Source organism: Coregonus lavaretus (genome assembly GCF_964263955.1).
Source record: "Coregonus lavaretus genome assembly, chromosome: 3".
Taxonomy (NCBI): Eukaryota; Metazoa; Chordata; class Actinopteri; order Salmoniformes; family Salmonidae; genus Coregonus; species Coregonus lavaretus.
In genome coordinates, this window is record NC_139990.1 from 60,755,142 (window position 1) to 60,768,232 (window position 13,091).

The following is a 13,091-nucleotide window of genomic DNA, read 5'->3' on the forward strand; positions in this document are numbered from 1 at the left end:
TCCGCCCTGGCATGCTGTCAATTAACTTCTGGGCCACATCCTGACTGATGGCAGCTCATTCTGGCATAATCAATGCTTGTCAGAATTTGTGGGGTTTTGTTTGTCCACCCGCCTCTTGAGGATCAACCACAAGTTCTCAGTGGGATTAAGGTCTGGGGAGTTTCCTGGGCATGGACCCAAAATGTAGATGTTTTGTTCCCCGAGCCACTTAGTTATCACTTTTGCCTTATGGCAAAGTGCTCCATCATGCTGGAAAAGGCATTGGTCGTCACCAAACTGTTCTTGGATGGTTGGGAGAAGTTGCTCTCGAAGGATGTGTTGGTACCATTCTTTATTCATGGCTGTGTTCTTAGGCAAAATTGTGAGTGAGCCCACTCCCTTGGCTGAGAAGCAACCCCACACATGAAAGGTCTCAGGATGCTTTACTGTTGGCATGACACAGGACTGATGGTAGCGCTCTTCACTGGACAAGGTGTTTTCCGGATGCCCCAAACAATCGGAAAGGGGATTCATCAGAGAAAATGACTTTACCCCAGTCTTCAGCAGTCCAATCCCTGTACCTTTTGTAGAATATCAGTCTGTCCCTGATGTTTTTCCTGGAGAGAAGTGGCTTCTTTGCTGCCCTTCTTGACACCAGGCCTTCCTCCAAAAGTCTTCACCTCACTGTGCGTGCAGATGCACTCACACCTGCCTGCTGCCATTCCTGAGCAAGCTCTGCACTGGTGGTGCCCCGATCCCGCAGCTGAGTCAACTTTAGGAGTCGGTCCTGGCACTTGCTGGACTTTCTTGGGCGCCCTGACGCCTTCTTCACAACAATTGAACCTCTCTCCTTGAAGTTCTTGATGATCCGATAAATGGTTGATTTAGGTGCAATCTTTCTAGCAGCAATATCCTTGCCTGTGAAGCCCTTTTTCGTGCAAAGCAATGATGACAGCACGTGTTTCCTTGCAGGTACCCATTGTTAACAGAGGAAGAACAATGATTTCAAGCACCACCCTCCTTTTAAAGCTTCCAGTCTGTTATTCTAACTCAATCAGCATGACAGAGTGATCTCCAGCCTTGTCCTCGTCAACACTCTCACCTGTGTTAACGAAAGAATCACTGACATGATGGGAGCTGGTCCTTTTGTGGCAGGGCTGAAATGCAGTGGAAATGTTTTTGGGGGATTAAGTTCATTTTCATGGCAAAGAGGGACTTTGCAATTAATTGCAATTCATCTGATCACTCTTCATGACATTCTGGACTATATGCAAATTGCCATCATCAAAAGTGAGGCAGCAGACTTTGTGAAAATTAGTATTTGTGTCATTCTCAAAACTTTTGACCACGACTGTACATGATTCCATATGTGTTATTTCATAGTTTTGATGTCTTCACTAATATTCTACAATGTAGAGAATAGTAAAAATTAAGAAAAACCCTTGAATGAGTAGGTGTGTCCAAACCTGATCAATCAAATATAGTCACTCTCTCTTTAGATTATAGTGAGTAATTTTTATATGGACCAAAGTTCACAGATATTTTTGCAAACTGCAAACTAGAGAGCCTCTTGGATGTTATATGGAACACTAAGTATTAACGTTGCACTTCAGTAACGATTTGTCGTAAAGACACAGCCCAGAACTGAGCAGCTGGAAACTAATTCCATGGCTTTATTGTACCCTTAACATTTAGTACCTTTTATCCTGTTCTGCGGCAAACACCAAGCCCCAATTCTCACTATGGGCCACACTGACCCCATTGAATCATGGGTAGGGAAAAACACAGTTAACTCTAACCTCCATTGAGTGATAAAGTGCAAGATAAACCTTGTGCATGTCCAATTCCAACTTGCACATACTGGCTATAGCCCCTTTCATTCCATTATAGCTATTTTTAAAAAACACTATGGCCAAAATTCTGTCCATACAGATACCGGTTTTCTGCACTACGCAAACATAATACATACTATATAAATATTGCAACTAATATGTGAACACATAGTTGGTGTCCCCTGGGTCAGGGCTCTCACCGGCTCTGTTGCCGTCCGGTGCCCTTGTGGAAGGGGCTGGCAGTGCCCAGGCAGGGCAGGTTGCGGTGACAGCGGGGGAAACGCAGGGCGAGGAAGAGGAGAACCACCGGCAGGACAAAGAGGAAGATGACCAGCAAGGCCACACGTGCCGGGTCAGAACCTGGAGATACAGAAAACATTGTGGTCATGGTTATCATGGCAGACATAGAATTACAGCTGGGTGCATGTTACTTATTTCATCCTAGTTTTATCGATACGGTGTCCCAATTTCTCAAGGATTTGATTAAGATGAGGAGTGTATATCTATGAGTGCAGTCAAATTGTGTGTTAACAGTGGAAGGGTGAGGGAGGGTGAGGTACCTCTAGGTGCTCTAGCAGGGCCGCTGTCCACACTACCTCCATGGCCTGTGTACCTACAGTCTGGAGGAGCCCAACCCACGTCACAGTGGCAGTTCTTATTGCTGTTGCACACCTGGCAATGTCAGAGAGAGGATATTGAGCCATATTATTCATTTAACATCAACAACAGTATGAGCCAGTCCATTGTGAGCAATACAATGTAACTCCTATAAGGGTAGACTGGCAGCTGGCTTGCTCACCCCGTGGCCGTTGCATTTGCTCTGACATTCGTCGACGCCGAACAAAGACACATCCTGACAACGCTGGTTCCAACATGCCTGAAACACGACCACAACATGGTCAGTAATACCAATCATCATTTTAGATATTTATGTAAGCTCAGATAACAGAGAAAATATCTCCTATATCCCTATTCCAAAGGGTAAAATTACCCTTTCCACAAAAACAAAAGTATTCTGCATTGTACTTCTATAGCTGAGGAGATGCCTACCTTGCCAAGACCACACGCGGTGCCCTGTGCCACCATGGCAGGGTCGGAGACGTCGTCGCCAAGGTGGAAGTAGGTTCCCCGGCAGACAAAGTCGCTGTAGTTAAATTTGACTTTGGTGGTCAGGATCTCAGCACTGGTGCCTAGCAACGGACGGTCGTTGCCTCCCTGGCACTGGAGCCTCCCACAATGCACATCTCTGAAAAGTCAGACACAGTCAGACATATGGAATTGTTCATTAGGCACGAAATGGAAGAAAAAGGACTGAAACAGGGCGGGACTACATGAACTTGTCCAATAAAATATGCTTATTTTGTTATCTGTTGCAAAACGTTTTGCTACGATGTGCCCTAATGAACGTGGTACCTACTTGCTAGGGCACGGGATGTAGGTTCCGTTGGCCATCTGGCCACAGTTGCCGTATTTGTTGCCCTGTTTGTTGACGGAGGAAAAGCAGACCGGCGGAGCCCTGGTGGAATCTGAAAAGAAAAGGGAGTTTAAACAACCATAAATGTCTCAAAGATTCTACAGTAAAAGTAACACCGCCTCCTGAGTTTATGAGCCATTCTCAATTCTCCAACTCTGCAACATATGGCATATGAAGATTTGATATGATATAATAACTCGCCAAAACAGTTTCTTCAATCAAACACTAGTGGTCCTCTGTAGCTCAGCTGGTAGAGCACGGCGCTTGTAACGCCAAGGTAGTGGGTTCGATCCCCGGGACCACCCATACAAAAAAAAAATGTATGCACGCATGACTGTAAGTCACTTTGGATAAAAGCGTCTGCTAAATGGCATATTATTTATTATTATTATATTATTTATATATAGGAATCCTTTGTCTAGGGAAGTATTCTCTGTTGCTTTTTCAAAAAGTTCCAGTTCCGCTGACCAGACAGTCCAGAACTCTGGGGTTCGGATCTCTTGAGGTTCTACAGTACTTGATCAATGAAACAAGTCAAAATAACTAGCCACTAGCTCCCAACAGTGGTATCAATCCCAATTGTTATTGGGTCCAGACAATATGACAAACAGTGTAACTCACTAGGTCCCCACAACATCTGGCACTGTGTGTTGAGGCTGGCGCAGACGCCGCTGTAGCAGTAGGAGGAGCCTTCCTCGCAGGGCTCGCCGTTCTGCAGGAACACGTTGGGGGGGCAGTAGGGAGAGGTACCAGTGCAGTGTTCTGGGAGGTCACACTCCCCCAGGGGCTGTCGACACACCCATCCACCTGTACGCAGCTGGTCAAAGAGAGAAAATAGACAGTAGATTAGTGAAGGGGTTTATGCTTTGGACCTTTGTTTAGCTTCTTGTGATAGATCATGTAATAGTTTAGTTTATTAGGATCACCATTAGCTATTGCACATGCAGCAGCTACTCTTCCTGGGGTCCACATAAAACGTAAAAATGCATGACAAAATATAGAACAGTAATAGACAAGAACAACATAAGATATTACATTAAATTAAAATTTAAATCAGAGTTATAACATATAATTAGCTATAATAAATATGAGACTAACGAACTGAGCTGATTTAAATGTAGGTGTTCAGTAGAGTGTTCAGTGATGGGGTTGATTGAGTGAGTGTGTGTGTGTGTCAGTAAGGGTCCAGTGAAGGAGACAGAGGAAGAGGCTTGCCCACCTTGCAGTTGTCACAACAGGTGCCATCGGAGGAACACTGGGCCCCAGGAACCAGTTTACAGGTGGTGGCGTTGCAGCAGGGATCGTTACACTCCTGGACATGCAGAGCGACAGAGACACTTGTATACATAATTCATTGTGATACAATTAATCCTAAACCCTAAAATTAGGAGTTCAACCTTTTCTTTCCCAGGGACCCCCTCCCAGGCAAACTGGCGACCCAGGGACCCCCATCATACGTTAGTATGATGAGGGTCCCCTGCCCTAAATCATAAAGCCTTAGTCTGTTCATTGAATTATCATCTATGGTGGCAGGTTGGCATTCATTGGGATGACTCTTGTCCTGGAGGCAGCTCTGCAGGGTGGTCAGTAGCTGGCAGAGTCACATACATAAAATCAGATTTTAAACCTAACCCAAACCTTGCTAACCTTATGCCTAACCATATATTAAGACCAAAAAGCACTTAATTTTTTTCATAAATGTTGTATGATATAGCCAATTTTGACTTAACGGCTGGCCCATCTAGAGGAACCCGCTCAGTGCTGCCTCCAGGACAAGATTCATACCAATAAACTTCAACCTGCATCTATGGTGAGCCATGCTGTGCTCCCTAAGAGGATCCAATTTACTGTCCTACGTACATCCAGCAGGCCGCAGTCACACTCCTCTCCCTTCTCCACGTAGAGGTTTCCACAGCGTGGCCCCCCCAGCAGTTTCTCAGGCTGGGGCACGTTGAAGAGGCACATCCCCCCACCATGTAGCAGGCTGAGGGACAGGTCTCTGGCACTGCAGCTGCTGAACAGCTGGCCTGGCATGAACCTGGGACAGAGGGGCAAAGAGAACAAGACATTTAGTGGACGCTCTTATTCAGAGCTTTTTACAAGTGCATTCAAATGAAGTGCCTAAAAACTAACATAATACAAGGCAGGTGAGGATCACAGCTGTACAGAACTGATCCTTTCTGTATTGTATCAATGACTTTGCATGGCCTGGCCCACCATAGCCCCCTAGCCCCTCACCCAGTAGATGGCTCCATGATGCAGCCTCCCATGCGTGGTTCGTTCTGACACTGGCAGCGGCGGTCGGCTGTGTCGTGACTCATGCCCAGATTGTGCCCGAGCTCATGGGCAATGGTGGACGCCACCCCCAGCACACTGACCAGGTGATCCTGCCCACAGAGAGGGAGAGAGGGAGAGGGAGAGAGACACACACACACACAGAGTCAATTACCACAGACTCATACTGTCATTGTGAGGCAGTTACCCCTGTACTCCACTGATAAACCTAACTGAAGCTAACTAACTCACCACATTGACCCCTCCTGACCGGTCCTTGGAGCACATGGAAGACTGAGATGCCATTCCCACTGTCGTTCCGTCAAATGAGTCCCCCCTGGAAGAGATCACAAACACATTCAGTTATAGTTAGTCTATTTTCACAAAGAGGCCATCCACTATGGAAGCAGATTCATGCCAAAACAAACTATTGGTATATACATGTATTTGGGATGAATCTGCTTCCATAACGTACAGGTGTGAGAAAGGCACCGATTAACTTCAACCAAGTCCATTTGACTACTCACATGACCAGCTGAGCATTGTCATGGCGCAGGCGGGGCAGCAGCTCTCTGGTGCGCCACTCCAGGAAGCGGTTGAGGGTGTCTGTGGGACTCTTGTCAACCTGGATCTTATCCTGGTCACTCCAGATCTCCAGCCCAGTCAGAGCCACGCGCACACTCAGCGGCCGGTAGAACTAGAGAGGGGTAGATGAGGACCACCATGACAAACCAATGAAAATCTAATACAAATATACAGCCAGTTTATTAGGTAAACCCATCTAGTACCGGGTCGGATCCCCCTTTGCCTCCAGAACAGCATGAATTATTTGGGGCATGGAAACGTTGCTCAATTGGTATCAATGGACCTAATGTGTGCTAGGAAAACGTTCCCCACACCATTACACCACCAGCCTGTCCCGTTGACACTAGGCAGGATGGGGCCATGGACTCATGCTGCCTACGCCAAATCCTGACTCTGCCATCAGTATGACGCAACAGGAACCGGGATTCCTTGGACCAGGCAATGTTTTTACACTCCTCAATTGTCCAGTGTTGGTGAATGCGTGCCCACTGGAGCCACTTCTTCTTGTTTTTAGCTGATAGGAGTAGAACCCGGTGTGGTCGAACAGTAACTGAATGCCTCAATGCCAGTCTGTCTGCTTTATATAGCAAGCCACAGCCACGTGACTCACTGTCTGTAGGAGCGAACCATTTTTGTGAACGGGGTGCTGTACCTCAAACTGGGTGTATATGGTAAATACTTAAAGACACCCTCCAGCGATTTGTTTGACTTTTACTGTTGAAAAGCGATATCCCAAGTATAAATACAGTAAAGTACACACACTAAAGGGTGAAAACATTTTTAGCTAAATGATGTTTTTTAGACACCTGCAAACTTCAAGGAGTAGGGCATTCAAGGAGTTGGTCTGTTGGGAATCCGTGATATCGTCGGCCTCCCGCTTGCTTGAGGAACAATAGAGGAGCAATAGACAAAAGGAGGGGAAAGCCCCCCCCACTTGTGTCATGTCATGACTTACCTGGACCACTTATTGAGATGTGGCTTTTGTTAAGTAAATCAGGTGTTAAATGAGGTGAAAAGGAGACTGGAGTGCCACTTTAATGTTAGGTTACATACCCAATCTACTTGGTTGGCCACATCCAGCATTCGATAGATGATAGTCTTGTTGATTTTCTGGTAGTTAAGGTACTGTAAAAATAACAGTTATTGGTTAAGACAACAGAGACCGAACATGATGGGATTGGTCTAAATGTACTGGTGTCTCTTCAAAGTGCAGCTATGTCAGTGCCTTGCTTACACTATGGGTCATTGTCGTACATTAGCCTTATTGTACATTACCTCTTTGTGATCAGCTACAAGCACAAGCTCTATGTACTTGGTCTCTGAGAGAATGTCCCTCTTACTCTGCAAAAAAAAGCAAAGTGAAAACAAAATACATTAGGGCCAATGTACAGTATGTTGTCGACAGTTCAGGGAAGTCAGTATGGTATTTCCAGCAGTGGCAAAAACCATCAGTAGTTCCAATCCCAGGATAAACAAACATTTGATTGTGCTTCAAGCCCCTCTCACCCTGTGTGGGACTTGTGGTGGGACGTGGATGGGGGGTACAGGCGTATGGGACACCCCACAGCCCCCAACACTAGCCCTCTCCAGAGGTCTGGTGGAGTAGAGCAGGTGCATCCCCTCCTCCTCCTCCCCTCCACTCTCCTCTGCCCCCTCCTCGTCCTTGTGGTCTTCGTCGGGCTGCAACTCAAAGCTCAGGGTGGAGTTGATGGCCACCACGCCCCTGAGGGAGAGGGGAATAAACAGGGACTCACTCAACAGGGAGTCAACAGGGACACAAAATGGCATCCAAGTTCCAAGTAAATACAGTTACTTCAGGTGAGGACATTGTGCAAGGCTCTGCTAGCAATCAGATTACCTTCGCTACATAAACATGACCCTAAACCGAGTATATGGCCACACGGTCTGCCCACGCGAGTAAAGAGCTCTTGAATCCAACTCTAAATAAAGGTCAAGAGGATTTTCACCAAGTTTATTTGGATATCCCTAAAGTATCCAAGCCAGCCGAAGGACCCCAGATTAAAACACTGGTCCTTTCTCAAATCGGGGGATTAGTATGCTTTAGGAGGTCAAAGATCTTTCTGATTAATCTGGATTGGATTAAAGCCACCTCACGGTCGATCACTCCGCCCTACTCACATAACCATGACGCTCACGTAACCATGACGTTGCCCGTACTGCAGGAAAAGGTGAAGTGCCCTTTGTAAAGACTTCCCATTTATAATAATAGGTTTCCCATATAGTGCACCACAAAGGGTTTACCTGAGGGGGGCGATTAAGTGGGATAAGGCTGACCCCTGTTTAGATCAGTTTACTGTTTTAAATGCATTAACCGTTACATAACAGAGAATGAAATGCATATGCGTAAGGTCATAGTCAAGTTGATATTATTACCTGAGTCCAGAGCAGGTACTGAGAGCCACCCTGGACTGTGGGAAGCCCCTCACTGAGCCGTGGTAGTAGCAGTGAGTCTAGGAGACAACATAATACATCATATAATGACATTATTATCCAAGCTCATATGAACTAACTTGCCGATTTCATAACTATCCCTAGAATAATCCTACCTATAACAACCAGAACATTTGACAACACATTTGTGGTATAGTAACTAAAATGCAGTGATGTTAAATGTAGATCCAATACTTACCACTGTGCTCTCCTCTAAAGAAACCCCGGTGCCATTAGGGAGGTAGTAGAAGACATTGGGGGGCTTGGGCAGGAGATCACTGCAGGGAGAGGACAGGATTACTGTAGATTCATTCAGACTATGTTTTATTGCTGATGATAAACCCCTTTCTGAAACTATGAAGTCTTAACTAAACGATGGCAAAGGTTGGGGCATTCCTGCATCACAACTCCCCATTCAGATAGCTAAAGCCTAAGATTAAAATATATGATATTTCAAAATGTATTCTATTTTGTTAGGTGAGCTTACTGGTTTTTCTCCAGGTCCAAAATATAGATGCTACCTCCAAATTGAAGACCACACTGTAGCTTGTCTGGGTGACCGTTCTGGGAATGGGAAAGAAACATACACATGATAATGAATGTGTACTGTGATTTTTATCCTCATAAGTCAGTGGATAATTTAACTGTATTACTAAAACCTGGTTGGACACTGTTGTGCTAAAAGGGAGCAATGACCCTGTGTGGCCAAATTAACCATAATTATGTTCATGCTTTTTCTTGACTCATTGTCCAACTAACAATTTTCCAGCAATTACTTTGTTAGCTGTTGTTGTTATTGTAATTGCTCAATGTTGCAACATGGTGTATTCATGATTAGCGCGTGATGAGTGCCTTAATGAGCGAATGCAGCCAAGAGCAGCTTGAAGTGGCAAACGGGGCAAAGGGACAATCTTCTTAGTGAAACAGCAGTAATATACAGGACCACCATGTGGTCTTTCTTATTAACCTGGGGAAGGTTAAAGGATTGAGGCTTAGGAAGTCCTGCATAGTTCATAAAGAACATGTTATGTACACAATGACCTCTCTCCTTTAGAGGCTGATGGACAACATTTCAGATGTAGTAGACGGCCATGGAGCTCTCATCCTTTCTCCTCACTAAAGTTCCATTATTACGCAACGCTCAAATTGGTTAACACTATATACTATTAATCCCTTCAGCCAATCAATACTCATCCCATCAAACCACTCAGCAGACATGAAATAAGATTAGAGTTATAAAGCCTCCCCTTAGCAATACCTGTCAACGTATACACCTGCATGCTCTCTAAAATAAACCCAAAGTCTCTAAATGCGGGCAGCACCCAGTCCTTGATTGGCACTGACACCTAAGCACAATACTAGAGCCCAAATGAGCTGAATCAGTGTACAGACTGTCAGCCAGGATTACCCCTCATAGGCACCAAGGACCAGGCTATAAATGGACTTCCTTTGCCTGCTGCACATTTCTCTCACCAAATGCCAAGGCGGCGGTGGGTAAATTGCGTCCTCTCCCTCTTTTCATGTCAGTTTCCCCTACGCTTCCATCTCATTACACAGTCATTCCCCCCAGCGGGAAGGGAACTAACCTGGCTCCCCTCAACACCCTCTCTCTTCCTGCCATTCTGTCGCTTTCTAGCCCGTTTAGCGGCTCCACCTTTGAAGACAGCGAGTAAGTGAAACCCTTCCTGTTGGAGCTTCCCTCCTTCCCCACCGCAGAGTGCTACTTCCTCGCTTTCTCCTCTCCAGCTAACTGACAGGAATTGGCAGAGGATCAGGCTTGGAAATGGGACTAAGACTAGGAGCACAGGCAGTAAGGTAATAGGGTGGTGACAGTATGCCAGAGAGGTCTGTTCAGTTCCAAGTAGCAGTTAGTGACTATGAGGAACCCGAGAGACTACCTCTTCTGTTGACCGGTAAAATCATGCTGGATAATGTCACTGCCGGGTACCCAAGTCCAACAACAACTGACACCCAATTCACTCTGAAGTTTTCTACTGTCCACAGTCCCAGAAATACTTTAACAACATCATGGTTCATTTGACACACACAACTGTGTCCCTGTACCATAGGCTCTAAGAGGCTATTAGTAATAACATAACTATTCACACTGGAATCCAGCATTCTCCATTCATTGGATATGTAAACAATTTAACTGGTTCCATATCCAAGAATATCATAATCCAAGAAGAATCCCAGAAGTAGAAGCTGATAATTGAGGGGGATTTCCAATACATTTGAATGAAAACTCGGTCTATTTCTAGTTTCTATAGTCTTTATTATAATCAGAGGGCTTTGGTGAGGTAATTCACCAAAGTATGTAAGGAGAGTGTGACTGAGTTACATTGGGTGGGTCTGTGTTTTTGTACTGAGAGTCCAATGGGTGACCAACAAAGACTCCAGGCACATTGGATGGAGATCTGGCGCCACACGACAAGGCAAAAAAACAAGCAATCTACAGTCATGTCAGTTATGTGACCAAAGAGAAGAAAAAAGGGAGAGAAAGAGATGCACACATTCTCTCAAACATCTGCAGCTTTTGGCCAGCTGCCTTGGATTGTGGTTTTGGGGTGAGAGGTCAGAGTAGAAACAGAGCTCCTTCCAGAGCTACATCTGTTCAGGGCTCTAGTACAGGATCACACCCAAATATCTGGAGCTCAGCCAAGAAACACCCACCCTCTCCAAGCTTTGTTTGTCATTCTTCTTTGAGCTTCATTACAATTTCTCTTCCATTTCTCTCCTCATCTCTACCTTATCTCTTCTCTCCCCCCTCTTCCTCTTTCTGAACCCTTAACTCACACTCGCAACTGGTCTCTCGTTTCACGCTCACTGGCTTCTTACACCTCTCTCTGTCACTCTTTATCCTATCGACAACCATGTCCACTCCATCTCTGCTGCCATTACCTCTCCTTCCCCCACTCTCTACCTTCCTCCTCTTATTTGCCCCCTCTCCTTCAGTGAGGTAATGTCCCAGGCCGTGATCTCCTGCCAGTAACAAGATGAGCTCAACGCCTTATGAATGCTGGGTGGGGTCCAGAGCTGCTTGTGACCCACAGCAGAAGAAAGAAACCAGGGAGGAGGAGAGGGGAAAAGGGGCGGAGGGGGTGTAATGGAGGAAGGGAGAGAGGGAGGGACAGGGCGAGTCGTGATTCCTCTCCAGCTCTTTCAGCTCAACGGAAGAGTACGAGGGAGGGAAATACAATCAGTCAGCTCCTGGGATGTCGGTCTGTCTTCCTCAGTCCCTGTAGTGCTTCTCTGTTATTTAGTCTGACCCAGAGCAGCCCTGGATCAAGTCTGGACATGTCAGTGGAGTGTGCCTGTCCACTATCTGGGGGAAAGCTCTGGGTTAGTTCATGACTTAGTGTATCCCTTTGCATTACAATAACAGCCAAGTTAATTAATGTACAATGGGCAACACGAGGTAGAGGAGCGTCGCATTCAACTCCAGTCCCAAAGGGAATGTGGTGTTTACTGGCTCTTCTCCTCTTCCCTAGCACTTGACTGATTAATATCACTGGAACTCATGTCTGCCTCTGACTGTTTCTTTACTGCTGCGCATGGATATCCAGAACTTACCTCACCAATAGGAAAAGTGATTCATTCCCATTTAACTAGTAGCCTGCCTACTGGCATTACCTTCACTTGGGCTCAGAGAAGTACTCAGTGATTTCAATTACTTTTGGGGTATAATTAATGATCTGGTTATATAAACAGGACCCCTGGTTGGGGATTAACTTAATTTGGTTGGGGACCATTCTTAATCCGGCTCAATCCACCACACACCCTAGTGAAACACTTTCCCTACAGACACCTTCTTAAGTTGATAAGAGGCGCCCCCCTCATGTAAAGAATCAGTCTTACCATGCTTTGGGTGTAAGACAATAATGCCCCCCCATCACACACGGCCATCTTAATGGTAGGGTAAGGGGTTGGGATGGCAGAAATGCTTACTGTCAACACAGAGCGATCAGGCCCTGAATTAGCTGAGATCCCCTCCGTAAACTGTATTAAGGTGAAGCTCCCTGCTGCACGCCTTACACATCAGAGCTCCCTGTGTGTGTCCCAGTCACAAATCCATTCAAAGCCAAGTTGGTTTGGGACTGAATTTAGACTCCTCATCAGAGACACAGTGTGGAGGCTAATAATAGCAGGCACCAGAGAGGTGAGCACTGAGCAGCAGAACACAACTCAGAAATAAAGGGTTACCTGTAAACTGATAAAGTATTTCCCACGTCTTTATTTTCTTCTTAATGTGGCAACTGTCTAAAAGTGTGTTTGACAAAGTAGATCTATTCATGGTTCAATGTTGACAGAAGCTATTCAGGCCAACTCAAGTGCCTCTCCCAAGAGGACACAAGTCGCCTGGTCCACCATAAGAAATGAAACTGTGGTCACTGGCATGTTTTCTTCTTTAATATCTAACACACATATAATCAATCTGAGATCCTAATTGGGCTGGGAGTTACATGCATTTCATCAAAAGAAAATCGTAGTTATTT

At 45.7% G+C, this 13,091-nt stretch overlaps 1 protein-coding gene across 1 annotated transcript in view; it reads right to left on the minus strand.

The window, feature by feature from the left end:
• Positions 1-13,091, minus strand: part of LOC311114351 (disintegrin and metalloproteinase domain-containing protein 15-like) — a gene marked incomplete at both ends in the record, with an annotated part of 30,360 nt that overhangs the window by 14,123 nt on the left and 3,146 nt on the right. The window contains 17 exons of the mRNA XM_084157180.1: positions 2,012-2,171; positions 2,372-2,483; positions 2,611-2,688; positions 2,862-3,057; positions 3,229-3,337; positions 3,907-4,102; positions 4,505-4,597; positions 5,146-5,323; positions 5,524-5,672; positions 5,812-5,896; positions 6,087-6,256; positions 7,198-7,269; positions 7,420-7,485; positions 7,651-7,867; positions 8,539-8,615; positions 8,795-8,873; positions 9,083-9,159. Coding sequence (XP_084013306.1) covers positions 2,012-2,171; positions 2,372-2,483; positions 2,611-2,688; positions 2,862-3,057; positions 3,229-3,337; positions 3,907-4,102; positions 4,505-4,597; positions 5,146-5,323; positions 5,524-5,672; positions 5,812-5,896; positions 6,087-6,256; positions 7,198-7,269; positions 7,420-7,485; positions 7,651-7,867; positions 8,539-8,615; positions 8,795-8,873; positions 9,083-9,159 — 2,114 coding nt within the window. The remainder of the gene's footprint in view (positions 1-2,011; positions 2,172-2,371; positions 2,484-2,610; positions 2,689-2,861; positions 3,058-3,228; positions 3,338-3,906; positions 4,103-4,504; positions 4,598-5,145; positions 5,324-5,523; positions 5,673-5,811; positions 5,897-6,086; positions 6,257-7,197; positions 7,270-7,419; positions 7,486-7,650; positions 7,868-8,538; positions 8,616-8,794; positions 8,874-9,082; positions 9,160-13,091) is intronic.